This window comes from Lepus europaeus, chromosome 10 (genome assembly GCF_033115175.1).
Source record: "Lepus europaeus isolate LE1 chromosome 10, mLepTim1.pri, whole genome shotgun sequence".
Taxonomy (NCBI): Eukaryota; Metazoa; Chordata; class Mammalia; order Lagomorpha; family Leporidae; genus Lepus; species Lepus europaeus.
In genome coordinates, this window is record NC_084836.1 from 76,220,384 (window position 1) to 76,247,877 (window position 27,494).

Genomic DNA, 27,494 nt, shown 5'->3' on the forward strand with positions numbered 1-27,494 from the left:
CCTCTAGGAGGCAGCAAGAAGTTGTAAATCTGTGCCGGTGTGGTGGCGCCTATAGTTAAGCCTCCACCTGCAGCACCAACATCCCATACAGGCACCGGTTCGAGACCCAGCTGCTCTACTTCAATCCAGCTCCCTGCTGATGCAGCTGGGAAAGCAGTGGAGGACAGCAAAGTCCTTGGGCCCCTGCACGCATGTGGGAAACCCAAATGAAGCTTCAGGCTCCTGGCTACTGCCTGGCCCAGCCCCATGTGTTGTGACCGTTTGGGGAGTGAACCAATGGATGGAAGATCTTTCTCTCTCTTTGTCTATCCTCCTCTCTCTGTAACTCTGCCTTTCAAATAAGTGAAAAACAAAATATATTTGTTTTAAAAGGAAGTTGTAAATTGTGCAAATTATCCTTCTTAAACAACTTGTTTAAAAGTCCCCTTCCACAGGGCAGGCATTTAGCTCAGCATTTAAAACACCACTTCCGATGCCCATGTCTTCTATCAGAGTGTCTGGGTTCAAGTCCTAGCTCCGCTTCTGATTCCAGATCCCTGCTGATGTGCATCCTGGGAAGCAGCAGTAATGACTCAAGTAGTGGGTCCCTGTCACCCACATGGAAGACCTGGACTGAGTTCCAGACCAGCCACTGATGTAATGGGCATTCAGGAAGTGCACTAGTGGATAGAAGATTGATTCATTCTCTCTCTCTCTCTCTCTCTCTCTCTCTCTCTCTTTCTATATGTGTATGCCTTTCAAATAAATTTTAAAACATTTTTAACCACCCTCTGAAAAATTTTCTGAAAATCTGTCATTACTTCAAAGAAAACCCCAGGGTGCATGTTGCATGCTCTGGGCATCCCGCACTCCCCAGAAGGGGAGGCCAGAATGAAGGGAAGCGGTTGGGAGACGCAAGGCGGCCTCAGGGGCCCAGAGCAGCGTCTGGGGCAGAGGTCAGTAGGCCCTGGGCTTGCTGGGCTGCTAGTGCTTAGTGTGACCTATGGTGGGAGTAAGTTACCCAATTCCTAGGGCTCAGTTTCCTGACCTGTGAAAATGGGACTAATGATTACTTACTTTCATTTACTTTCTATTTTTGCAATTCAGTGACTGATTTTTTTTCCCCAGTTTTTATCCCCTTACAATTTTGAAATAAAGATTCGCGGGAGCTTACAGAGAAATGCGCTGGGAAGTTCAGGGCTGCCTTCCCTCTCCCTCAGTGCAGTGTGGCACACAGCTGTAGTGCGGATGAGGCCCAGGACACTGACGCTGATGCCATCGGTAGAGGGTGTTCAGCTTTGTGTGACCACCGTCACCATGGCGATGCTCAACTGCACCCACTCCACTCAGCTCCCGAATGCCTCCGCTTCAGAGCCACCCCAGCTTCTCCTTCTACCCCCAGCCCCAGACAGCCACTAATCTGGTACCCATCTCTAGAATTATGTTGTTTCAACTGTGTTGTATAAATGGACTCCTGACATATGTAACCCTCCAGTTATGCTATGCATCCTTAAGATTCATTCAGGCCACTGTGGTATGTATCAGCGGTCCAGTGGTGTTCCAGGGTCTGCTTACCCATTCACCTGCTGGAGGACATCTGCCATTGTCCGCAGTTTGAAACCAATAACAAGTAGAGCTGCTGTAAACATTCCTGTACAGGTCTGTGCTGAAACTTAAGTTTTCATTTCCCTGGACTAAATGCCCAGGAGTGCGGTTGCCAGGTCATAGGGCAAGTCCATTCACTACATTTTACACTTCAGCTTCACAGCCAGTGACCGTGGTTATCCGTCGACAGCACCAGTAGCCTCTAAAGAAAGACACACTGAGTCGTAGTACAGGCTACAGCAAACACTGTGGCTGTGCGCTTGGATGCCCGAGTCTGAGAAACACAGGTCTGTGGTTACACCAGGCCACAGGCAGGCTCTGAGCGGAGGTAGGGTGGTCCCTGGGCTGCGTGGGCTGTGTTCTTTCCTACAAGCAATGCAGAGCAGCAGGTACTCCTAGCAGGGAGTCACTCCATAAATAGCAGTTCCCTCGGTGATCACTGAAGACTGTAACTAAGGAGAATTCTGGGACTCTAACCAGAGGATCAGCAGAAGTGAGAACTGAAGAAACAGAGATGGTGTCCCGGCTTCCCTAAGCCTTGCTTGCATCCTCTTGGTTTTCCCTTTTTTTTTTTTTTTTTTTGTTTTAATTCATTAGTTTGACAAGGAGTAGATGATTTCTGTGGTATGTAAACTGTTTTGAAATAGAAGGATGATAAAGAGCTATGCATTTCTGGCTGTGAAGGAAGCAGCACCCTTAGCACAGAAAACAATACTGGTTTACTAACAGACACTGTGCAGGTGAACCCATAACAGAGTGAAAATCTGCCAGTGACCTGGCCTTCTTTCACGCATTTGCTTTTCACTCAGCAGGTTCCACCAGTTGACTGCGCTTGTTGTGGGTTAGATTCCGTAGTAAGGAGGTACTCTGGTCTGTATACCCAGTCACTCATGGAGGGATGTTTGGTTGTTTAGTTTCTGGCTGTGTGGACAGAGCTGCCAGGAACAGCCTTGAACAAATCTTTGCATGGACGTGTGCCTTCTCTCCTCTCGAGGCACACAGTTGCAAACCACCCAACCCCTGCATCATAGGGTACAGGTTTGTGCAGGCCTGGAGGACGAGAGTGAGCAAACCTTGGGAGAGATGCAAGGGTGACCACATGTGGCTGGAGCGAGCACCCAGACACAAGCCTGGGGCTCCTGGTAGGAGCACATTTGACTGTGGGCTGACTCCTTCTTTATGAGCACTTTGTTTTTCCCTCAGAATAAAGTCCCAGATCCTCCTGGGCCCCTTTACACCCACGCCTCTCCTTGCCTGTGCCCACACCCCATGCTTTCCTCTAGCAGGAAGAGAGATGGGGGTGGCAGCCTGGGTGTGTTGTGGGCTGGGTCAGGATCCACACACACAGTCCACGTGTTGCCTTTCCAGGAGCTCCCCATCACACAAGCAGGGAAGCGTGGCTCAGAGGTGCTAAGAACATTGCCCAAGGTAGGACAGCTAAGTGGTAGGTCGCATGTCAAAACAGGCTTTGGATCCGACACTTTTAGCCACTTTTCTCATTGAAGAGGCAGAATGCCTGGACTCGTAAGATGCCATTTTAAGCCCTTCTTCCACATCGTCTGGTTAACCACCATATTCCTGGCCCACCCCCAGCCATTGCGGCCCTCTGGCAAGTGACCCAGCAGATGGAAAATCTCTTTCTCTCTCTCTCTCCCTCTCTGTTTAACTCTGTGTTTCAGATAAATAAAGAGAGAGAGAGAGAGAGAGAGAGAGAGAGAGGTCTTCTATCTGCTGGTTCACTCCCCAAGTGGCCACAATGACCGGAGCTAAACTGATCCAAAGCCAAGAAGCTTCTTCCAGGTATCCCACGTGGGTGCAGGGGCCCAAGCACTTGGGCCGTCTTTTACTGCTTTCCAAGGCCAGAGCAGAGAGCTGTATCAGAAGTGAACCAGTCAGGACTCGAACTGGCACCCATATGGATGCTGGTGTTGCAGGCAGTGGCTTATACCCACTACACCACAGCACCAGCCCCTAATAAGTATTTTTTAAACAAGGGTGTTCCCATCACTCCACAATGGCCTCGTTCCCTTGTCATCATTTCCCCTTCCCCCGCCCCCACTGTTCAGTTTCTCTGCCCCTACAGCTTTGTCTCTTCTAGAATTTTTGCACAAATGGGATCATATAGCATACAGTGTCTTGAGGCCGTCTTATCTACCTTAGCATAGAGCTTCTGAGGGTCGTCTATATGCTACATGTGTCAGCAGGTCCATGTACGTTTGCAATCCACCCAAAGTACTTTTCTGGAAGTAGTCCAGAAATAAATAATTGGACTCCATGAGGTTTAAACCTGATGAGGTGAGAACAGCAGTTCTCTAGGCGTGCCCTGGGCACTCAGGGGTCCCCAAAGTCCCCTGAGAGAGTCCATAAGGTCAGAATGATTCCCACAATAGCACTAAGGTGAAATTTGCCTTTTTCTCTCCATTCTTTCACCGGTGTCCAGGGAACTGTCCCAGCTGGCCCGTGACATGTGGTGTCACAACAGATTGAAGGCAGGAGCAGGTATGACAGTCCATCTGTCTTCTCTTCAGCTGACTAGAATAAAGAATTTTCCCTCTTCTCACTGTAATTTTCTATATTGCAAAACGTGTAATGGATTGTCCGTTGTTCCTAGATGAAGACATGGACATTTTTACATGTGTTCATTTTAACAGGTAGCAGTTCACTGTAAACCTTAGAAACAGAAGCTCTTCAGAGTCCTCGGTAGAGAGTTTCTGAGGCCAGCAGAGTGTGAGAATTAGCAATGTTTTTGAAAGGGAGTTGGGAACAGGACATGGAACTCTCAGAGCTGGTGAGGGATTAGAGGAATCTGGAGACCCCAGGGTGTTGACTGACCCAAGGGGCCTGGAGAGGGGCTCCGTGGGGTGGGTGGAAATGCCAGGACGGTCAGGGCCAGCCTCCATCTGGTCCTCAGCCACCTGCGCATTCCGGGACCTGGTTGGGGCAGGTTCTGCTGATGTGTGTGGGGCGCTGCTGCCCACAGGGAGCTAATGAGTAACTCACACCCGCCTGCAACTGGCCAGCAGGAGCTCACCGTGAGGCCCCGGGAAGGCCAGCTCCTCCAAGATGAGGTTGCCGCCGGGGTGTGATGTCAGGTGGGGCCCGTGGAGAGGGCTTGGACTGCTGCCTGTACTGGGTCCTTCCCCAAGAGCGAACGTGAGAAACCTATAGGGCTGCTCCTTTGGTTCTCAGGAAACAAAGCGTTTCCTCCCAGTGGAACTCCAAGCTCAGATTTGGTTTTTGTCCAAAAGCAGGTGGAGGCTGCTCTTAGTACGGGCAGCATCCTCCTGGGAAGAGTACCTGTGGCCCTTGTTTAGTGATTTTCATAATTCTGTTAATTAGCCACAGAAAAACTGTGTCTGCTGCCTCTGACCTGTGGATTGCTTTTCTCTTGCAGGCGAAAGGGCCTGTGGTTCCGCCTGAGGAAGATTCTCCTCTGTGTTTTGGGGTTGTATGTTGCCATTCCATTTCTCATCAAACTGTGTCCTGGGATACAGGCCAAACTGATTTTCCTGAATTTCGGTAAGTACCCTGTGCCACTTTTTCATGGCGATGTCTGATTTTAGGGGGGGGGTCTGTTTTCATTGAGGTTGAGTTTACACTTAGCAACAATTATTACTATGCATTTCTCTTTTTTAAAAGGATGTTTTTTCTCCTCAAAAAATAACTTGATACTTTGGATTTCTGTCAGCTTATGTGTAGGCCTTATAGGTATTGGAGTTTATTTGAGTTATCTTGGAAGTTGAGAGTTCCAAAGTTGTTCTAGGTTTAAATTTTTTTTTTTTTTTTTTTTTTTAATTTGAGTGACAGAGACAGAGTTCTCGTTCGCTAGTTCACTCCCCATAGGCCCACGGCGCTGGGCCAGACTGATGCCAGGAGCCAGGAACTCAGTCCAGGGCTCCCCTGTGGGTGGAAGGGACCCAACTACCTGAGCTCTCATCACTGTCTCCCAGCGTCTGCTGGGAGTTGGAGCTGGAGCTCAAACCCGGGTACCCCAAATGGAATTTGGGCATCCTGAGTGCTACATCAACTGCCTGCTGTGTTTCCTTTTGGGGAAATGGGAAGAGAAAGGTGTGAGGACCAAGCTTGAGGTGTGTGGTTGATGGGAGCCATCCTTTTAAGGAGCGTCATTTTACACTAGCAAGGTGAGGTGAGGAGGCAAGGGCAGGCCTGCCTGTTAGAGATTTGCTCCATGAAACGGCATGGACCAGCCTTGCAGTGGGGTAGGATGGGCCGTCTGGATGGGTTTGTGTCAGGTGAGTTTGGCTCTTGTGAGTTTCGAAAGCCAGGTTTGAAGTGATGGAGACAGTGAGATGAGTTGGGGAGAGAAGTGGGCAGAGGCAGACACAGGCCAGAGGTGTTGAGAGGTGTGGGTCCATGGGAGGCTGTGGCCTGGGAATTGGTGGAGCATGGCAGGGAGGGGACTCAGGGCTTAAGACCCCCGCATCTGTAGCAACTGTTCCAGGCTCTGCAGGCTTCTGTGCTTACAAGTTTGGGGTGTTAATCACAGAAACTTGGAAGTTAGTGACTAAAAGGAATTTCTGTGCTTCATAGGGCAAGAGAAAGGTCAATGTTTAATACTCTGTAGTTGTGAAATAAATTTTTTGAGTGGCTTAAAGTAACCATAAAATACATCTGATACACTGAGGGACATTAGAAGTTCCTAAAGATAAAGAAGCTGCATGAACTTCTAGGAATTTATGCCAAATATTGCCACTTTTCAAGCACAGGCTTGAAAAAAGCTGACAACATACTAAAATCAAAGGAGGTTTGCTTTCCTGACCAATGGACACAATACGGTGCAGATAAGAGTTTGAGTTTATGTATAAACACGAAGCTGCAAGAGCTATGGATTTGCCAGCCTCCAGCCACCTTGGTCGGGTGCCTTTGCTGCCCAAGATGTGAGGGCATGCTGTGTGTTGTATGTGGCTTGGGGCAGGGTGTGCCACCAGACTTGGCACGCTTCAGAGTCCTGGCAAATACCTGAACTGAACTGATGTTCTTCAGATCGACCATTTAGGTTGCTTTGGACACAGCCCACAGGCTGCTGTGCTGGGTTCCTAAGGAGGAGGCAGAACTTGGGGTTCTTAGAGTCTGGCCTCTGTGGCTTACAGAAAAGAGCCCCCAGGAAGATGTACAACCTTAACACTTTCATTCCATGCATCTGCCCTGCAAGAGCAGGAGAGCCTTCAGCAGTTTTGCTTTTTTTTTTTTTAAAAAAAATGTTTTTATTTATTCGAAAGGCAGACACACAGACACATGAGAGAGAGAGAGAGAGACAGACAGACAGACAGACAGAGAGAAAGAAATGGAAACAGAGACAGCGCACACTCACATCTGCTGGGTCACTCCCCGAATGCCTGCAACATCTGGGGCTGAGCCAGGCTGGAACCAGGAGCTGGGAACTCCGTCCGGATCTCACATGAGAGTGGCAGGGACCCAACTGCTTGGGCCATCTTCTGCTGCCTCCCAGGGTGTACACTAGCAGGAAGCTGGAGCTGAGACTCAAACAGGCACACTCATACGGTAGTGTTTTTAGAGGAGATTTCTAATTGCCAATATGTTTAAAAAAAAAAAAGTCAGTGTTTCTGGACCACCCTTTCTGTGGCAGGTGTTTATAGGAGCAGTGACAGGGCATTTTGCCATGTTCTTACCCACCTGGACATCTGCCTGGCCCCCAAGTCAAACTGCAGACACGTTCTCCCTGGAGACTGCCTCTCCAGTGACAAAGTGACCTCTTCTCCAGGCCCCTCTGTCCTTCCTGGGGAGCTGTGATGGGTTGTGGCAGCACATAAGGCCCTCACCAAGTACAGATTTCTGTCATGGGAGGAAGGAATGGTCTCTGAAAATCATCTGGGAGCGTGCTGGTTTTCCAGTTATAAGGTGCGTTCAAGTTTTGAATATCTGTGCTGGAGCTGGCATGATGGTGCAGTAGGTTAAGCTGCCACTTGTGATGCCAGCTTCTCACATCAGAGCACCAGTTTGAGTCCTGGCCGCTCCACTTCCCATCCAGCTTTCTGCTAATTTGCCTGGAAAAGCAGCAAATGATGGCCTAAGTGGTTAGGCTAGGTGCCTGTTTCCATGTGGGAGATCTGGATAGAATTCCTGGCTCTTGGTTTCAACATGGCCCAGTTGTGGCTGTTTTGGCCATTTGGGGAGTGAAGAAGCCGATAGAATCAATCAGTCTCTATCAGTCTCTGTCTCTCTGTCTCCACCCCGCCTTGCTCTGCCTTTAAAAAAAAAAAAAAAAAATTTTTGCGCTTTCTCCTTTGCAGAGGCTCTGGGGTCTCAGGTGCCCTCTGGCAGTGACCTGAGTTTTGCCTTCTGCTACCATAGGGCCTGTGTTTTGGGGAGGGGCCTCCAATCTTGTCTCACATGTGAATCTTGACCCTGTGGGTAACCATTTGACACTAAAGAAAATGTGACGATCTCTTGGGCGCCAGAACATGAGTAAAATATTAAGTTCACAGCAAATCTGTCCGAGTTTACAAATCAGATACATAAGCTTTAGAAGAAGCATAGCACCTGTGGTTGGTTGGTTGGACAAAGCAAGAGTGAAAGAGAAATCGTCCTGGTTCACTTTCCAAGTACCCACAACAACCAGGGAAGGGACAGGCTGAAGCCAGGAGCCAGGACTCCATGTGGGTCTCCCATGTGGGTGGCAGGGATCCAGGCACTTGGGTCATCCTCTCCTCCTCCCAGGTGTGCATCAGCAGAAGGCTGGATTGGAAGTGGAGGCGGGACTCCATCCTGTGCACTCAGATATTGGACGCAAGCATCCCAAGTGGTGGCGTAACCCACTGAGCCACAGCACCCACCCCAGCACCAGTGATTTAAGGCACTATTCTCCTTTAAATATATTTTCTTTTTTAAAATTTATTTATTTTACTTGAAAGTCACAGTTACATAGAGAGAGGAGATGGCAGAGAGAGGGAGAGAGAGAGGTCTTCCATCTGCTGGTTCACTCCCCAGATGGCTGCAACAGCCGGAGCTGCGCCAATCCGAAGCCAGGAGCCGGGAGCCTCTTCTGGGTCTCCCATGTGGTGTAGGGGCCCAAGCACTTGGCCCATCTTCTACTGTGTTTCCAGGCCATAGCAGAGAGCTGGATCAGAAGTGGAGCAACTGGGACACGAACTGGCACTCATATGGGATACCAGCACTGCAGGCAGTGGCTTTACCCACTTCGCCACAGCACCAGCCCCTAAATATATTTTCATAAGCAAAACAGACATGGTTATTCTAAAAATTAAAATTAAGGGCCAGTGATGTGGCATAGCAGGTAAAGCTGCTGCCTATGGCACTGGTATCTCATATGGGCACAGGTCCAAGTCTCTGCTGCTTCACTTCTGATCCAGTTCCTTGCAAGTGCACCTGGGAAAGCAGCTGAAGATAGACCAAGCCCACATGGGAGACCCAGAAGCTCCTGGCTCCTGGCTTCAGATCAGCTCAGCTCCAGCTGTTGCAGCCATTTAGGAGTGAACCAGTGGGTGGAAGATCTTTCTCTTCCTATCTGTCTCTGTAACTCTGCCTTTCAAATAAATAAATATTTTTTTAAAAAATTAAAGATTTACTGAAAATCCCTTATCACTACAATAAGAAAATTAAAGTGGCTCTGAGAAAATCTTTGTGAATGCATTGCTTTAATTCCAGCTGATCTTTGTCATATGTCTGTTCACACAAACGTGTTCACACGTCTGATTCCAGGCAAACCATGCTGTGGTGATGACCAGGCTCCTGGAGCCTGGAGTATCTCCCAGGCCTTTCACCATACGAATCTCCTGGTGAAGGGAGTGTCTTGGCTCAGAGGCCAGCCAGGACTCAGTACGTTGCCTCTGGCCTTTTTTGGAAATAAGTTAGATCTCTTTGAGAGAGCCCTTGCCGCGGCTCAATAGGCTAATCCTCCGCCTGTGGCGCCGGCACACCGGGTTCTAGGCACACCGGGTTCTAGTCCCGGTTGGGGCGCTGGATTCTGTCCTGGTTGCCCCTCTTCCAGTCCAGCTCTCTGCTGTGGCCCGGGAGTGCAGTGGAGGATGGCCCAAGTCCTTGGGCCCTGCACCCGCATGGGAGACCAGGAGAAGCACCTGGTTCCTGGCTTTGAATCAGTGCGGTGCACCAGCCGCAGCGGCCATTGGAGGGTGAACCAATGGTAAAGGAAGACCTTTCTCTCTGTTTCTCTCTCTCTCTTTCTCTCACTGTCTAACTCTCCCTGCCAAAATAAATAAATAAATAAATAAAAGCAAAAGGCCAGCCTCCTCTTTTTCCTTCCCCTGAGCATACCCTGATACACTTCTTTCCTTATCCCTTTTCTTCTTGTGGAAGCCCTAGGGCCAACATCAAGTAACTGGAATTTGATAATATCTGGATAACCCACCCAGCCCTTCCCTTGTTGGCATCCACCTCTTACAGCCAAATGCAGTGATTGGGATGAGATGTAGCCTGAAAATGAAGATTCCCCAGGCAATTAAAAATGTCCATCTCAGGTGCTGGCATTGTGGCATGGCTGGTTAAGCTGTCACTTGCAACGCTGCTGTTCCATATCATAGTGGAAGATGACCCAAGTACCTGGGCCCCTGCCACCCACACGGGAGACCTGGATGGAGTTCTTGGCTCCTGGCTTCGGCCTAGCCCATCCCTGGATGTTGTGGGCATCTGGGGAGTGAGCCAGTAGATGGATGATCTCATTATATTTTGTTTTGTTGGGGCCAGAGCTGTGATGTAGCGGGTAAAACCACTGCCTGCAGTGCCGGCATCCCTAATGGGTGCTGGTTCGAGTCCCGGCTGCTCTACTTTAGATCCAGCTCTCTGCTATGGCCTGGGAAGGCAGAAGAAGATGGCTCAAGTCCTTGGGCCCCTGCACCCATATGGGAGACCCGAAAGAAGCTACTGGCTCCTGGCTCTTGGCTTTGGATCAACAGCTGTGGCTTTGTGGCTGTTAGGTAGGAAGTCAGATATAAGCTTATGTGTGTGTGACAAAGGCCTGAGGAGACATTTAGGTCCAGCATATGCATCTCAAAGTCATCCTGATAACGTTTCAGGGGCAGCCCAGGATTTGCATCCTGTCCTGCACCTTCTACCCAATAACTTGCCAGGTGGGGGTCCCGCCCCTTCTGCCTGATAATCTTCCAGGTGCAGCCCAGCATCTGGGCATCTGCACTTCAAATGCGCCCAGCCCCTTCTACCCAGTAACCACCCTTCCTCTAAGGCTCCTCCAAGCCAGGCTTCCTCCTGTCTGATAACTTCAGGGGAAAACTCAGATAGGAGTTTTTCATATTTACATTCAAAAAGTCCTTTGTTCCAAGAGGAGCAGAGGTGGGGAGGCAAGACCCAGCCCCTAAAAACCCCTGGCCTCAACCAGACTGCATGCTTGGTCCTCTGCCTCCATGCTGAGCCGCCCACCTGTCCTAGCCAGGTGTACTCTCCACTCAACCATGTAACCCTGCTCTCCCCCAGTCTGAGCGACTGGGCACTCTCTCTCAGGTTCTGTCTGGAGAGGTGACCATCCGTTCTTACAGATGTCCCTATCCTAAAAAACCTTGCTATTTTACTTTCCACTACTCTGTCTCACGCCTGAATTCTTTCTTGTGTGAAGACAAGAACCCTAGCATTCACCGGTAACATGGCCATTTGGGGAGTGAACCAGTGGATGGAAGACCTCTTTCTCTCCCTCTGCCTCTGCCTCTCTGTAACGCTGCCTTTCAAATAAGTAAATAAATCTTTTTTAAAAAGTTTTTGCTTTATTTTGAAAGGCAGAAAGAGAGTCAGATTCAGACAGGTCTTCTGTTAGATGGCTCACTACCAAAATGCCTGCAACAGCCGAGGCTGGGCCAGGCCAAAGCCAGGAGTCCAGAATTCACTAGTGGAGGGCCTGCTGAGGAAGGGGAGTGCATGGGGCGGAGTCTGCTGGGTGTCAGAGCGTTCACTGCACCTCCGTCTTCGAGCGTTCACTGCACCTCCGTCTTCGTGACTGGTTCCAACGCAGGAAGAGCTGTGAAGCAGCAGAGCAGCTTCTTGGAATGGAGGAGACCTCCAGGAGGCTCTGGCTTCCTGGTTCCTGGATCTGTGGCCTGGAAGCTCTCTGGATTCATCCTCATAAGAGTTGGCAGTGGGCAGGGGAGCCTCTCAGACCTCAGGTGGTTTGTGTTGCAGTAACTTGGCTGCTCGGGACACAGAATGGGTGAGGCCTGAAGCCAAGCCAGTGGAAACACAATGCCTTCAGATCCTTATAGTTGCAGGTCTCCCTCTGGCAAGGGCTGGCGAGTAATTCCAGACACAGAGAAAGGACTAGGTAAATGAGGGGGACTGACAGTGGGCCCTGGGTCTGGATATTCACTGCTTTATTAAGGAAGTCATGGCACCTCAGGTGACAGATGCTGAGGTTCCAGGTGTGGAGTGCAGCCCCCAAATGAGGCAGCAGGTGCAGGCTCCTATAGTCTGAGATTGCCGAGCAGTGGACAGAGTTTCCAGGCCTTCTCCAGGTCCCACTGCCACCATAAAATCTGTACTCCTTAGTCTGACTGCATTCGTTTCCGAGGGCTGCCCTGACAGGTCCACAGACTGGGCGATCTGAAACATATTCATCATCTCCCTGTCCTGGAGGTCAGAGTCCCACTGCAAGTGTTGGTACGGCTGTGTTCCTTGAGGCTCTGGGCAGAATCTGTCCACGCCTCTTCCCACTTGTGGTGGTGGCCAGTCACCCTTGGTGTCCCCTGGCTGGTAGATGCATCACCCCAGTCTGCTTCTGCTTTCACACCGTCTTCCCTCTGCATGTGTCTGTGTCCAAATTTCCCTTTTATAAAAACATCAGTTGTGTTGGATTTGGGTCTTCATCAATGTCCTCATTTAAGCATTAAAAAAAAAAAAAAAATAGAGAGGGGGCCAGCACTGTGGTGCAGTAGGTTAATCCTCTGCCTGCAGTGCCAGCATCCCATATGGGCCCTGGTTCAAGTCCCGGCTGCTCCTCTTCCCATCTAGCTCTCTGTTGTGGCCTGGGAATGCAGTAGAAGATGGCCCAAGTCCTTGGGCCCCTGTGCCCATGTGAGAGACCCAGGGAAACTCCTAGCTCCTGGCTTCAGATCGGCACAGTTCCAGCTGTTGCGGCCAGCTGGGGAGTGAATCAGCAGATGGAAGACCTCTCTCTCTCTCTCTCTGCCTGTCCTTCTCTCTCTCTCTCTCTCTCTCTCTCTCTCTGAGAGACTTTCAAATAAATAAATAAATATTTTTTTAAAAAAAGAGAGATCAATCTTCTGTCCACTGGTTCACACCCCAAATGGCCACAACATCTGGGGCTGAACCAGTCTGAAGCCAGGAGCCTGCAACTACAACCGTATCTACCACATGGGTGGCAGGGGCCCAAGCACTCAGGCCATCTTCCGCTGCTTTCTCTGGGGGCATACGCAGGGATCAGGATTAAAGTGGAGCAGCCAGGACTCACGGTGGCACTCCTATGGGATATCAGCATCACAGGTGGCAGCTTAACCTGCTGTTCCACAAAGCAGACCCCTCATTTGAGCTTTATTGCAGAGAGACCCTTCCAAGTAAGGTCACATTCTTAGGTTTCTGAGATCTTACCCCATAAGATCTTGTGAAGGCCTTTTGGGATCAGTTGGTTCATCTTTCTGACTTCCTGTCCACTTGGTCAAGAGTGAGGACCCTGGAGTCAGGCAGGCAAGGTTCCAGCCCCAGTTCTGTCACAGATGAGCCAGCACCCTAATAGCGCTGTGAAGCAGCAGCGGTCGCTGTCTGTCTGAGGAAGGCACAGATAGCAGGAGACACTGCAAGGAACTGCACAGGGCTCAGGCCAGCTCCTTGAGGAAGAGGTGCATTAAGGAACTAGAGGTATGGACAGCAGCCCTGTGGGAGGACATGTCTCTCCCCACAAGATCTGGGCAGATGCTCAGGGGCACTTCTGGGGAACGAGCTCATATGTTCCCATGTTCTCAGCATCACATGGCTTGTTGATTAAGCCAACAGGGGCCAGGAAGCAGAGTGGCTGGGCCACTCTTGATTGCAAAAACTGGCCTTCCAAAGGCTCAGCCCCAGTGACCTAAGGAACTCCCACAGAGCCCACCTCCTAAATACCATATTTGGATTATATTTCCATCCTCTTGGGGCCGGTGCTATGGTGTAGCAGGTAAAGCTGCTGCCTGCAGTGCCAGCATCCCATTTGGGTGCCAATTCAAGTCCCGGCTGCCCCACTTCCAATCCAGCTCTCTGCTATGATCCTGGGAAAATGGTAGAAGATGGCCCAAGTCCTTGGGCCCATGCACCCACGGAGGAGATCTGGAGGAAGCTCCTGGCTCCTGGCTTCGGATCAGCACAGCTCTGGCCATTGCAGCCATCTGGGGAGTGAACCAGCAGATGGAGACTCTCTCTCTCTCTCTCTCTCTCTCCCTCTCTCCCTCTCTCCCTCTCTCCCTCCCTCCCTCCCCCTTTTTCTCTCTCTGCCTCTGCCTCCCTGTGGCTCTGCCTTTCAAATAAATAAATAAATCTTTTTTTAAAAAAAGTTTCCACCCGGGGCCGGCACTGTGGTGCAGCCGGTTAACACCCTGGCCTAAAAAGCGCCGGCATCCCATATAGGTGCCGGTTCAAGACCCGGCCGTTCCACTTGTGATCCGGCTCTCTGCTGTGGCCTGGGAGAGCAGTAAGAAGATGACCCAAGTCCTTGGGCCCCTGCACTCGTGTGGGAGACCCGGAGGAAGCTCCTGGCTCCTAGCTTCAGATCTGCGCAGTTCCGGCCATTGAGGACAATTGGGGTGTGAACCAGCGGATGAAAGACCTCTCTCTCTCTCTCTGCTCTCCTCTCTCTGTGTAACTCTGACTTTCAAATAAATAAATCTTTTTTTTTTTTTTTTGAAAAGTTTCCACCCTCTTAGTACCATTAACTTATGACTTTGGGGTTTAAAGTCTAGAGTGAGTTTTAACTTCTTTTAAAGATTTATTTTATGTATTTGAAAGAGTTACAGAGAGAGATAGAGACAGAAGGAGAGAGGGGTCTTCCATCCACTGGTTCACTCTGCAAATGGCCACAATGGCTGAGCTGATCAGAAGCCAGGAGTCAAAAGCTTCTTCTGGGTCTCCCACGTGGGTACAGGGCTTCAAGCACTTGGGCCATCCTCCACTGCTTTCCCAGGCCATAGTAGAGAGCTGAATCTGAAATGGAGCAGCCAGGACTCGAACCACTGCCCATATGGGATGCCAGCACTGCAGACAGCAGCCTTACTTGCTATGCCACAGCACCGGCCCCAAGTTCTTCATTTTTCAATAAGATAAATCTTCAAAGTTGTGTTCATTACAAGCAATAAAATACAATGGTATATAAGGGAAAAATTAAGCTCTTACCCCACATACATTTTGCACCTGGCCTCCCTCTGAGCCACACTTGGGCATTGCTGATATTGGTGCTGTTTTGTTGTTTTTGCAACAGGGGATCCTACAGTCCCCATGGTGATGTTGTCATCATTCCCTGCTCCTCTCACCCTACCTATATGTCCCAGATGTTCCTCCTGTCTCACAACCACAGGTCTCCCTGATTTGGGCCCAATGGCCAATGACTTCACAGTGTGTCCTGTTGTGGTTTTCTGTGGATCCACTCATCCTGCTGTCTTGCTGCCCCACACCCCATCTGCTGCCGTCCTTTTGGCGTTGAGTGACAGCACTAGAAACCTCAGAATCCACTTTGCCCTCTTTACAGCTGCATCTGATTGGTCCTTAAGTCCTGTGGCTCCATCCTGGGAGCAGCTCACAGGATGTCCTCTCTCCCCAGTCCATGCACTCACTCTGGCTGCCGCCTCCCACCATAGCTTCCTCAAGCTTTTCCACAGGCTCTTCTGGCCTCTGCGGCCCCTGCCTCCGTCTGCTCCCTGAGTTCCTTTCTCAGGCCTGGACAAGATCGCTCCTTCCCTTACTTGCACCGCCTCACACCTGCACAACCTTAGTTCCAGGCTCTATGTAGACCTCACCCTGACTGCAATACCTGTCCCAGGGCACTGTGGCTGCAGCTGGGCGCCTTGGGTCTGGGAGGAGTGGGCATTTATAGTACATGGTGCTTTTTAAAAGGGCTTCACCTCTGATTTCTGCATGTGAACCTGCTTGTGTGTATTCATGGATGGATGTGCACATGTGTGCCTGTGCATGTGTGTGTCCACCCCCGCTAATCCTGATCTCTATCTCTTTGTCCCCAACAGTGCGGGTTCCCTATTTTATTGACTTGAAGAAACCACAGGACCAAGGTTTAAATCACACCTGTAATTACTACCTCCAGCCAGAGGAAGACGTGACCATTGGAGTCTGGTGAGTAGCGGCAGCCTGGCTGCAGGGCGAACTGGCAGCTCTGTGGGCCTCTCCTGGAGGCGGGAAAGGGCCCTATTCAGCTTAGCCAGTGTTGTCCTTGACATCGGTCTCTGAAATTGTGCTTGCTCATTTTTATTTTCACCCACTCCTGTTCTAAAGGGCAGATCTCAGCTGCATCTGAGCCTGATTGTGCAGGCTGAATAGCACCAGACTCTATTCTGAGGCTTCCACAGCAGCAAGGCCTTTGTGAGCTGAGTTATTATTTTTAGAGAGTTTACTTTCAGCAAAACAAAACACAAGCTAGAAACAGAATGTATGCACTGAGTCAATCACAAACCCAGAGTTGTGTGGGCTTTTTTTGTTGTTGTTATTTATTTAAGAGACAGAGAGACACACAGACAGAGAGCTCCCACCTGATGGTTCATGCCCCAGTGCCTGCAGCTGCCGGGCTGGGCCAGGCTGGGCCAGGCTGAAGCCAGCAGCCTGGAACTCAATCCAGATCTCGCATGTGTGTGACAGAGACCCAACTGCTTGTGCTGTTACCTGCTGCTTCCTAGGGTGTGCATTTGCAGGCAACTAGAATTGGGAGCAGAGCTAAGACTTGAATTCAGGTGCTCCTATAGAGGATGTGGGTATCCCAAGTGATGTCTTCACCCCTGCACCAAACATCCAACTGTTAGCCATAAATTTAAATCAGTCCCAAGCCTTGTGACAGCTCTGTCTCCTTGGAACATACCGTATTTTTTTCTGTAGACAAGTGGTGTTTCTTGTAGCAACTGGATTGAAATTGCTCAGCCTCGCTGTGGCATTTCCTTTTTAATTCCTTCAGAGGCAGCTCTGAACCATTGCCCATTTACCTGCCTAGCTGGCTTTACTTTTCCGTAGCTGTAGGTCTCTTCCCACTGTCTTAGAAAGCCACTGTGTGTGTGAGATGCTTCTGAAACGAGGTGCTGTGAGAAGCTTCTCACATGGACGAGCCCATTCCAGATACTTGACGAGAGGACATGCAGACGTTTACAGTCGACCCTTGGTGAAGAACATAAGACGAGCTTTTTTTTTTTCTTAGTTATTGATATTGAAGTCGGAGTCTTGTCACTTTCTGACTGTCTCTCACCCTGACTGGCTTGCCATGTGCACTGGGGGCTATGCAGTGTTCCACCTTCCATCCCCAACCCTACTTGTTTCGCCCAGAGGCATCTGGCGGGAGTTGGCCAGCCCCCGGCTGTGTTCCTGTGGATCTAGTCGCATTGTGCAGGAGGTGGTGATGCGGGCTGAACACACTGACAGCTCCTATGTAAATTACTGGTTACCAGAGAAAGTTTGCCTGAGTTAAAATCAGTGTGGGTGCCTCCAAAGAGGAGGACTTGGATGGATAGACCACAGTGTCCAATTGCCTGGCCAGGTTGGGCTTGGACTATGCCAGGATGGTCCATAGGCCAGCTCAGGGAATCAGGGCCCACAAGGTGGACAAGGTGTCTGGCTGCCAGGTTAGCTCATGCAACTATTGCCAGTTCTGTTTCCAATCCACTGTGAGTTAGAATTAGATGCTTTAGCCGGCGCCGCGGCTCACGAGGCTAATCCTCCGCCTTGCGGCGCCGGCACACCGGGTTCTAGTCCCGGTTGGGGCACTGGATTCTGTCCCGGTTGCCCCTTTTCCAGGCCAGCTCTCTGCTGTGGCCAGGGAGTGCAGTGGAGGATGGCCCAAGTGCTTGGGCCCTGCACCCCATGGGAGACCAGGATAAGCACCTGGCTCCTGCCATCGGATTGGCGCAGTGTGCCGGCCGCAGCGCGCCAGCCGCGGCGGCCATTGGAGGGTGAACCAACGGCAAAAAGGAAGACCTTTCTCTCTGTCTCTCTCTCTCACTGTCCATTCTGCCTGTCAAAAATAAAAAAAAATAAATAAAAAAAAAGAATTAGATGCTTTAAGAGTAGGGAACGGGGCCTGTGCTGTGGCGTAGCGGGTAAAGCCATTGCCTGCAGTGCCGGCATCCCATATGGACGCTGGTTCAAGTCCTGGCTGCTCTACTTCCAATCCAGCTCTCTGCTATGGCCTGGGAAAGCAGTGGAAGATGACCCATGTCCTTGGGCCCCTGCATCCATGGGAGACCTGGAAGAAGCTCCTGGCTCCTGGCTTCATTTTGGCGCAGCTCCGGCCATTGTGGCCATCTGGGGAGTGAACCAGCAGATGGAAGACTCTCTCTGTCTCTGTCTCTCTCTCTCTCTCTCTTTCTGCCTCTCTGCCTCTGCCTCTCTGTAACTCTGCCTTTCAAATAAATCTTTAAAAAAAAAAAAAGAGTAGGGGAAATGATGGGACCCACTTGGATTTTTCTAGTGTTCTTCCCACATTCCAGTGAGGAGATGGCTACTGCTCCAGCACACGTCCCTCCTCCATCCCTGGTAACCGCTACCAGGAAAGCTCTTGTTTCACAGGGCCCCTTGCCAGTCCGGAACTGCTTCTTCTGAAGCTGTCAACTACTGAGTGATTGTGGTGACCCTCCTGAAGGCAGCTGGTGTCTGTTGCTCTCTGCTCTCATGTGTTCGGCATGTGACCTCTTGCCTCTGCTTTTCCTTGCAGGCATACCATCCCCGCCATCTGGTGGAAGAATGCCCAAGGGAAGGACCAGATGTGGTATGAGGACGCCTTGGCTTCTAGCCAACCCATCATTCTGTACCTGCACGGGAATGCAGGTACCAGGTGAGGCACAGGAACCCATTCAGTGCATGTCCCCTGTAGAGCACAGCTCCTCTTCGGGGTGGGAATGCCCTGGTTCTGGCCCACAGCAGTGATAAGAGCATCCCGGGAAGGGACAAGGTAGAGTCCCCTGGGACTGGGGGAAGGTGGAGCTCAGGCGACGTTTACATGTAGTAGCATCCAACAGGCTCCTCTCCAGGCGGGGCTGCGCATCAACTGCTGGCAGGTGTCTTCTGCAAAGGAAACCCCAGGCCCTGCCTCCCTGGGGACCAGTGTGGGGCAGTTGCGAGGAGCTGCACCCAGACGCCCCTGTCTGAAGCTCACTTGGCACTGGGGTGCAGGAGGGCCAGCAGGGGTACTTCCTCCTTCCTGCTGTAATCTCATAGGTCACCGTCTGCTGGCCTGTGGGTTCTGAGCCTGAGGACACTTGTCACTCAGTAGAGGGGTCATGATGACACTTAGCCACAGCCGCAGTGTGCCCTTGGGCCAGTGTTGCCTGTCCACTTCTCTACATCTGTCACCCAGTTGACCAGTGACCTCTCAGTCTGGCCAGAGCCAGGATAGCCCTAGGAGGTGGAGCAGCTCCCTAGTAAAAAGAAAGTGTATGCTGAGAGAAGAGGGAAGAGCAGGAGGGGATGGCTGGAGCCAAGGGTGGCCAGCAGAGACTGCAGCTTAGTGTGCTGAGACCTGTGCGTCCTCCTGGGCTGCCCCTCCATATGAGCTGTGTGCTTCCTGCTGTAGTACCAGGATCCATCCCTCACAAGTCACGGATGAAGCACACACTCCCTCTGGCGAGTCAAGGCCTTGCCTGGTTTTATCCCAGAGCCTTCGGTGGATGGGTTTAATGGCTCGTCCTTCAGACCAGCGTGAACTGGAGTCACTGTCCCTGCCTCCAGACAGCAGTGTTCCTTCCACACCATGTGATGCTGTTCACGAGGGCTGCCACGGAGAGCCAGGATGGGAGTGGGGGAGGGGCGTGCGCTTCCTGAGCAAAGCATTCTTTGAAAACCACCAGGCTTCTGTTTCTGCACAGTGGGTCTCGTGTGGGAGAGCCAGGAGGGGCCAGCGCCGAGGCTGGCCTGGGCAGGAGTGTCGGCGTGGTACCAGGGCCTCGCTGGCTGGCGGCAGGCTGCAGGGCCAGACATTTTGTAGGCAGGACCAGCCGGGAGAACAATGCATGGCCCTATCTGGAGGGGACGGCCGGACCTGGGTGGGTGTTGCATGGCAGAGGTTTGCAGAGGGCATCATGGAGAGCGCCCAGAAGCAGGGCCCACGAGGATGCTCTCTGTGCCAAGGACGAGAGCCTGGCCACTGAGTCACACATGCGCTGTGTGGCTGGCCCCCACCTTTGTCTGGGACGAGCTGCACCGGTTCCTCTTCTGCTTTTCATCGACCGAGTGGCTGCAGACAGCTGTTGCAGCCACTTCCTATAAATAAGGGAGCTGTATTGCACTTAAATAAGTTCACTTTGGCAGCGCCAAATCACATGACAAAAAAAGGCAAAGCCCGCTTGTGGCTTCAGGTTTGCTGAGACAGTGTCACTTTCGGAGAATTTGGGTCCTCTCACTCCCTCAGGCCTGGCCTGTAGTGTGGGTCTCGTCACCACCCCCATGCGGCCTGCTCTCTTGATCCTGTCTGTGGCCTCCCTCAACCTGCAAAGCGGTCAGCCTCAGTAAGATCTGGCCAAGAGAACCCTCGTCTGCTGGCGAGAGGCTGGGAGACCACTCTGACGGCTGGCTGGGGCTTCCCGCAGACTCCACAACATTTTCAGAGGCGCCACAGCACATTTTTGTGTGTGCAGGAGCGTGAACACATGTGAAGCATGTGTGTCACTTAAAAAGTAAAAGTAATAAGTAGACGTCTTCCCAGAGTGTGAAGACTGACAGCTAGGACAGCGAATACTGCCAGAGGCAAGTGTGGGGCCGTATGAGGGGACCCAAGGAAGGAGGTCGTTCATCCACCACTGCCAGCCCCTGCTGGTGTGGGGCTTGGGGGCCAAATCCTAGAGGTCCCAGACTCCCCAGGACTGGCGTGGGGGCAGGCTCTAGGAGGATCCACATCCACTTCCTATTTTCTTCTGTTTTCCAGGGGTGGCGACCACCGCGTCGAGCTCTACAAGGTGAGTGCCACACACCTGGGGAGTTGTTTCCATAGCAGAGGAGGGGGTCCCCCTAGCTCTGCAGCCTGAGAGTTCATCACTGTAGGGCTTTTCAGCATCGCCTGCGGTGGAGGGGCTGGACCGCGATGCCTTCTTCCTGTTGTACTGCCTCTCTCACACAGGAGACATTTAGAATTGGCAGACAGGGTAGAGATGCCCATGTGAGGCCCCAGGGAAAGGGGGCACACAGACAGGCCGGGCACGCAGACCTAAACGTCGTGTGATGTGTGGGGTCTGGGGGAGCCATCGGTGTGGTGTCCTGGGGCCCCCGCCTGCCCACCCACGCCACTCTCCTGACAAGGCCGAGGGGAGAACACTAGGTGTGTGGCTTCAGCTGGCCTGGGACTGTTGGAGGTTTTTTCCCCTTGAGTAACCTGAACCAGAAACAGGGAGTGCTTAGGAAGTCACTGGTCCTCCTTTGAGGTTCCTGGTCATAAAATGATTTACCCTGGCATGGCCTAGGAGGCCTGGAGCTGGTGTGCTCTGGGTGCAGGCTCTGCAGAGGGCTGGGCTTGGTCTGGGAGCACCCTAACTCTTCCTAAGGAGGGGAGCAAGGGCTCTGGGTGACTGGGGTGGTGCCACAATCTCCCACATCACTCCGGGTACACCCAGCTGGGGCATGGGGTAGGGCACACACGTAGAGATCTAAATGAGAAAGCTCAGCTGACCGACACAGATAAATTTTTTTTTTTTTAAATAACAATGAAAAGTTTCAACAAAACCTTAGAATCTCAGAGATGTTGGTTTGCAGTCTCTGTGCTGCGCAGTCTTCCCCCTGGGGACCCACGTTCACAGGGAGCAGACAGGGCCTGCTGGTGGCACCTGAGAGCTGTTTGCCCCAGAAGAGGCTGACTGTGCGGCTGCCCGGCACCCAGAGCCGGTACTGTCCTGGGGACCTGAGGAGCCTCTGCTGGGTCCCTGAACACTCCAGGCAGCCTGTAGCAGCCTCTGGCTTCTGGTTTTTGTTGGGTTGACTTGGGAGTTATGCACTGAAGTCCCTACTATGAGCAGCGCTAAAGACAGGAATCTGGATATAGGCCCAGGCAAGTCTCCTTCAATCTGACATGCTCTGATCTGTCACCAGAGATGTTTCTTTTTGATGTTGCAGGTTCTGAGTTCCCTTGGTTACCACGTGGTCACCTTTGACTACAGAGGTGAGTTTTTTTTTTTTTTTTTCTTCCTTTACTTGTATTGAGCTCATTTCCACCTCTCCAGGCCCCTCACTCCAACAGGCTTGAAGCAAACCTTGCAGCTTTTGCCATGTGTGGACCTGTGGCAATGGCAGCTGCATCCAGGGGTGGGGAAGGCAGTGGGTCTCTTCTGAGGCTGGTCTTGGGTGCAGGATTTCCTGACACAGCACCTGATGGTGGACACCTGGGAGTCACTCATTGCAGGGGAGGCACCAGCACCTGGAGTCCCTCTCCACACGTGCCCTCTATGAGAGGCGTGTTAAATGCAGAGAATACTGCCTGTTGTCTTCACTGGACTAAGACTCTCCCTGAAGCTGGACATCAGGCGTGTTTTATGTTCAGCAGAGCTTGCTTTGTTGAAGTTAGGGAAACGGAGAGAGAGATTTCTCTGCCCCTCAGCCTGCCTTCTTTCTTTCTTTCTTCCTTTTTTTTTTTTTTTAAAAATGTATTTATTTGCTTGAAAGTCAGAGTTACAGAGAGGCAGAGAGAGAGAGAGAGAGAGAGAGAGAGAGAGAGAGAGATCATCCGCTGGTTCACTCCAAATGGCTGCAACGGCCAGAGCTGGGCTGTTCCGAAGCCAGGATCCAGGAGTTCCTTCTAGGTCTCCCATGCGGGTGCAGGGGCCCAAGGACTTGGGCCATCTTCTGTTGCTTTCCCAGGCCATAGCAGAGAGCTGGATAGGAAGTGGAGCAGCCGGGTCTCAAACCGGCGCACATCTGGGATGCCGGCACCACAGTTGGCAGCTTTACCTGCTACAGCGCTGGCCCCATCCTGAATCAGGCTTGCCACTGAATAGATGGAGAACCTGCAGCTTGCTGAACACCGGGAGCATCCCACCCTGAGCAGCGGGAGGGCACTGTGTGTCTGCTGTGAGCAGCTGTGGGAAGGAACATCCTCCCTACAGTCCTCGCCTGGACACTGAAGGGAAAATGAAGGCTGCTCAGCTGTCCACCTTGACCTTCTGGAGAGGGACGCTGGCGGGTATTGGCATCACATCAGGGGTGTGTTCCTCTCCTCTGGCTGACTGTGTCAGATTGCCACAAACTTAACCTCTTTTAAAGATTTATTTGTTTATTTGAAAGGCAGAGTTACAGAGAGGTAGAAGTAGAGACAGAGAGAAGTCCTCCATCTGCTGGTTCACTCTCCAGATGGCCACAATGGCTGGAGCTGGGCTGATCCGAAGCCAGGAGCCTGGAGCTTCTTCCAGGTCTCCCATGCGGGTGCAGAGGCCTAAGCACTTGGGCCATCTTTCACTGCTTTCCCAGGCCATGGCAAAGAGCTGGGTCAGAAGTGGAGCAGCCGGGACTGGAACCGGCACCCATATGGGATGCCAGCACTGCAGGTGGCAGCTTTACCCACTTTGCCACAACGCGGGCCCCACAGGTTTATTTTCTTGTCATTCTGGAGGTCAGAAAGTCAAAAAGCTGTAGCCACTTGGGCTGAAATGCAGGTGTTAGCTGCGTTCCTGCAGGAACTTCCGGGAAGCATCACCATTCCCAGGTCCTGGAGGTGCCCACCTCCCTCGTCCCCTGGCCCTTCCAGGTTCTGAGCCTGCAGAGGCCCACTGAGGCTCAGGTGGTGTTGCTCTTGAATACTGTGAACACTATGGGGTTGCTTTGGGCCCAACCATGTGGTCCAGCCTTCTCCCCTGTCAGGGTCAGCCTCCACATGACCCAGCACATTCATAGCTGCCAGAGATTAGGGCATGGGCATCTGTGGGAGGGCCCCCACTCTGCTGATCGTGAGAATGGCTCTTTATGGAAGAGAGTTCTGGAACATAGTCCACCCTCTCGTCCCAATGTCCATTCCTCCTGCATATCAGAGACCTAAGGGTGCCATTCACCTCCCCATACTTCTGTCAAGAAACAAAATCCCACAGGCACTGGAAGTGCTCAGTTCTTGTTGAGTGGGGTACGAGAGATCACCTTGCCTACCTCTGACTCTGTGTATGTCTGTCCCTAACCCCGTACCCCTTGCCTGTGTGTCTTTGCACCTGCCTCTATCTCTGTCTCTCTTTTCTCTGTGTGTGTCTCTACCCCCACCTCTGTCTCCCCTCAACGTACACACTCTATCTCTGTGTGTCTCTTGTCTCCGCGTTCCCTGGGGCTGTTCTAATACATCGCTCCCTCCCCCGCTCCTGCTCCAGTTTCTAGCGGGAGCAGCCAGCCCCGCTGTACTAACGTGGGCTTTGCTTATGCAGCACAACCAGCTCTTCTGACTTGTGGTGCTTTCAGATCATTTGCTGATGACTCATTGCTGAGCCGCCAGAAAGACAATCGCACTTGACCTTTGCTGGAGATTGCTGAGAGGGGCCTTTGGGGAGGATCTGAGTTACTTTGAGCCTGAAATCTCCTCCCTGCTTCCCCAGAGCATCCTGAGCCCCCACTGCTCATCCCAACCCTTCTGTGGGCCCCTGCGGTCTGGGCTGCGGGGACTGGGCCTGTCCATCCTGGCCAGCGAGAGCCCTGAAGCTGCTGGTGCTGTGCAGGCTCTGGCAGGCACGCGTCTGCGGTTCTGTGGTGCATTTTGCTGGCTTGGCCATCCTGTTTCTCACTCATCAAATGTGCAGCCCACCCACTTAGAGTGACCGAGGCACTTTTTGTCTACCCAGTGAGGGGCAGGGGAGGGTGCCGGAGAGGAAGGAAGGCCGCTGCTTGCCCTCCGCCACTGCCCACTCTGCTGCTGGGCCCTGGTGGGAGCACAGATGCTTCAGGGGCAGGCCTCTGGGCAGTCACCTCCCGATTCCCTAAACCGCATCTGACTTCCTCCTCCTGCTGTTCCCGCCAGGCTGGGGGGACTCGGTGGGGACGCCGTCTGAGCGAGGCATGACCTACGACGCACTCCACGTTTTTGACTGGATCAAAGCAAGAAGCGGTGACAACCCTGTGTATATCTGGGGCCATTCCCTGGGCACCGGGTAAGAGTTCACAGCAGGAGGCGGCCTCCAGCAGCGGCAGGTCTCCATGGGCACTGTGCAGCCCAGGATGGGAAGAGAGTCTGGGACCTCCAGGGTGCCCTGCCTGCCCCTGGACCCATGACATGCTCAGTCCCAGCATGCCTCATCCCTGTTCCCGTGGTGGGGGTGCAGCGGCACAGGAGATCACCGAGGGTGTGAGCTGCCTTAACTCCTCATGCCCAGAAGTGACCAGGGACACGTGTGGGCCACAGACTTGGAGGTGAATGCTTCTGGGGGAGGCTATGCTCTGAGGAGGGGTCTTCAGGGCACAAGTGCGGAGTACATGTGTCCTACAGTGGATTGGGCTTCACCTTCCCTGACCCTGGCATGTGTGTGCCGGCCACAGAGTCCACACGTGCAAGCCAGGGGTGTTTGTAAGCAGCTCGGCCACTTAACCCATGCTCAGTCCACCAGGGGCATGGAAGAAGAACAGGGGTGGTCCCTGAGTGTCCTCTGCCACAGAGAGCTCCTTACAGGAGCCATTGTTGCCCAGGTCACAGGTGCTGCGCCCCTCAGCAACCGCCCTTCTCTGCCTCCTTTTCCTTTGGGCACAGTGGCCTGGCGCTTGCTAACCTCTTGCTCCTCCCAGGGATACAGTCCCACAGCTTGGATGAATCTTGGCCAGGGTCCCCCTGCCCCTTGTGGGAAGAGCAGGCAGTGTGCTCCAGGAGATCCTCTGTGACCCACCAAGTGTTGACAGCAGTGTCACCCTGGGACAGCAGGAGACCCCCAGGCCTGGCACATGCCAAAGGCTGCCACCTCTAGGAAAGATACAGGCAGACCCCATCCCTACCCCCAGTTGGTGGGGCAGCCCTGGCACAGCTGTCCTCCTGTCTGTCTCTCTACAGTGCCCACAACAACCAGAATTGGGTGAGGGGGAAGGCAAGGAGCAACCTCCAGGAGGACCCTGGGGACTGGAGACAGGGGACAAGAGTGTGACTGTCAGTGTCACCGTGTCTAAGGGGAGCCAGGCCCAGCTCCTGGTCCCTGGGGGCACCTTACTCCCTCTTTCACCCCCTGCCTGAAACCCCACCCCACCAGGGGTCCCACATATCCCACAGCTTCTCAGCACTTTGGTTTAAAACATTTTTTCTCACTTTCAGCTGAACTGTGTTTTTTCTTCCCAGAGTGGCGACAAATCTGGTGCGGCGCCTGTGTGAGCGAGGTAAGGGGACCATGCTGGGCCCTTGCACTTAGCGTCTGTACTACTCACACAGCCAGCCCCTGCTGGAGACTCCTGTCAGGCAGGACACCCAGCACTGACCCAAGCCTGCCCTTCCCACCCCAGGATCTGCAGAAGCACCCCTAGGCACCTCCTGCGCCTGGCTGGTGGCACTGGGGGGCCCGCAGAGGTGGGTTCCTGGCCGGAGGAGCTGCACCCTGACCTCACTGTCCTGAGTGAGGTTCCTCCTGCAGAGCCTGCACCCAGGCTTCTGTGTCACTGGCTTCTCGCCCATCTCACTGGTCCCTGTCACTTCTGTGTTTTTCTAGAGACGCCTCCAGATGCCCTCATTTTGGAATCTCCATTCACTAATATCCGCGAGGAAGCAAAGAGCCACCCGTTTTCAGTGGCAAGTACAGATTTCATTAAACATCACTTTATCTTCACCATTAATATTTATGTATTACATAAAAATGTTTATATATATTATATATGAAATATGTATTTGCACTATTAATGCTTATAAAATGTTTATAAAATGGCTATAGGTAAGTACAGGATAAAAATAATGACAGCAATTTTATTTTAAACAAATCCTAGTGCCAGACCCAGCCTGCCTGCAGAACTGCCTGAAAACCTTGCCACTTGGTAGCCAGGGGAGGGGGCCCCTCGGGTGGGTGTCCAAGAGGGGCTAGACTCATGAGAGGCCATGCCCACGTGGCATGGTGGCCCATGGGGCACAGTGGCCCAGTGGCGCCATGGCCAGTATGATGTGGTTGCCACAGGGCTCACCAAGATAGCAACTGCTGTCCTGGCTCCCTCCTTGGAAGCCCATGGGTGTTCACTGCTCTCTGTATACTGGACAGTCCCTGGGAACCAGGCTCTGTGTATCCTGTGGAATCGGGCCTCCCAGCGGTAGCTTGAGGGGAAGCCCAGGTGAGCCCTGGTGGGGAATCAGATGGGGCACTCCCCGCCCCCAGCCCTCACCCTCACCAGCCAGGACTGAAGCCTTGGAGCCATTCATGCCTTCCCACGGCCATGTGTCCTGGGCGCTCTGTGTCAGTGCATCCACCCTGGTCTCCTGGTGTTCTGTGGTAGAACAGAACAGTCTTTATTTTGTCTTCTTCTGTCGCCATTGCTCTTCTCAGAAATTGTGTGAGAAAACTGACTATGCTCCCCCACTTCTCAGGGGTGGTGGCCCTGTGGAGTCCTGGGTGGTCGGGTTTCTGAGCTAGATGCCAACTGTGCTTTGGAGAGGCGGGAGTCCTGTCTGGCAGGCACCCAGCCCAGCCCAGCCTGTGGGGCCTGGGCTGTGAGTCTCCATGCCCAGCAGCAAAGCTGGGACAGAGCTGGGTGGCAGGTGCCCAGCACAGCTGTGCGGACAGTAATACTTTCTAACCCCCAGACTTAACCTGTCTGAGCCCCCTGACCTGTGATTCTGCGCGGACGCTTTCTTTAATGCTTCT

At 52.5% G+C, this 27,494-nt stretch overlaps 1 protein-coding gene across 1 annotated transcript in view; it reads left to right on the forward strand.

Annotated features, from left to right (window-relative positions):
• ABHD12 (abhydrolase domain containing 12, lysophospholipase) overlaps positions 1-27,494 on the forward strand; it is a 95,447-nt gene that overhangs the window by 63,164 nt on the left and 4,789 nt on the right. Inside the window, exons 2-9 of the mRNA XM_062203773.1 lie at positions 4,979-5,103; positions 15,765-15,870; positions 18,446-18,565; positions 20,651-20,681; positions 21,829-21,874; positions 24,698-24,827; positions 25,994-26,031; positions 26,358-26,437. Coding sequence (XP_062059757.1) covers positions 4,979-5,103; positions 15,765-15,870; positions 18,446-18,565; positions 20,651-20,681; positions 21,829-21,874; positions 24,698-24,827; positions 25,994-26,031; positions 26,358-26,437 — 676 coding nt within the window. The remainder of the gene's footprint in view (positions 1-4,978; positions 5,104-15,764; positions 15,871-18,445; positions 18,566-20,650; positions 20,682-21,828; positions 21,875-24,697; positions 24,828-25,993; positions 26,032-26,357; positions 26,438-27,494) is intronic.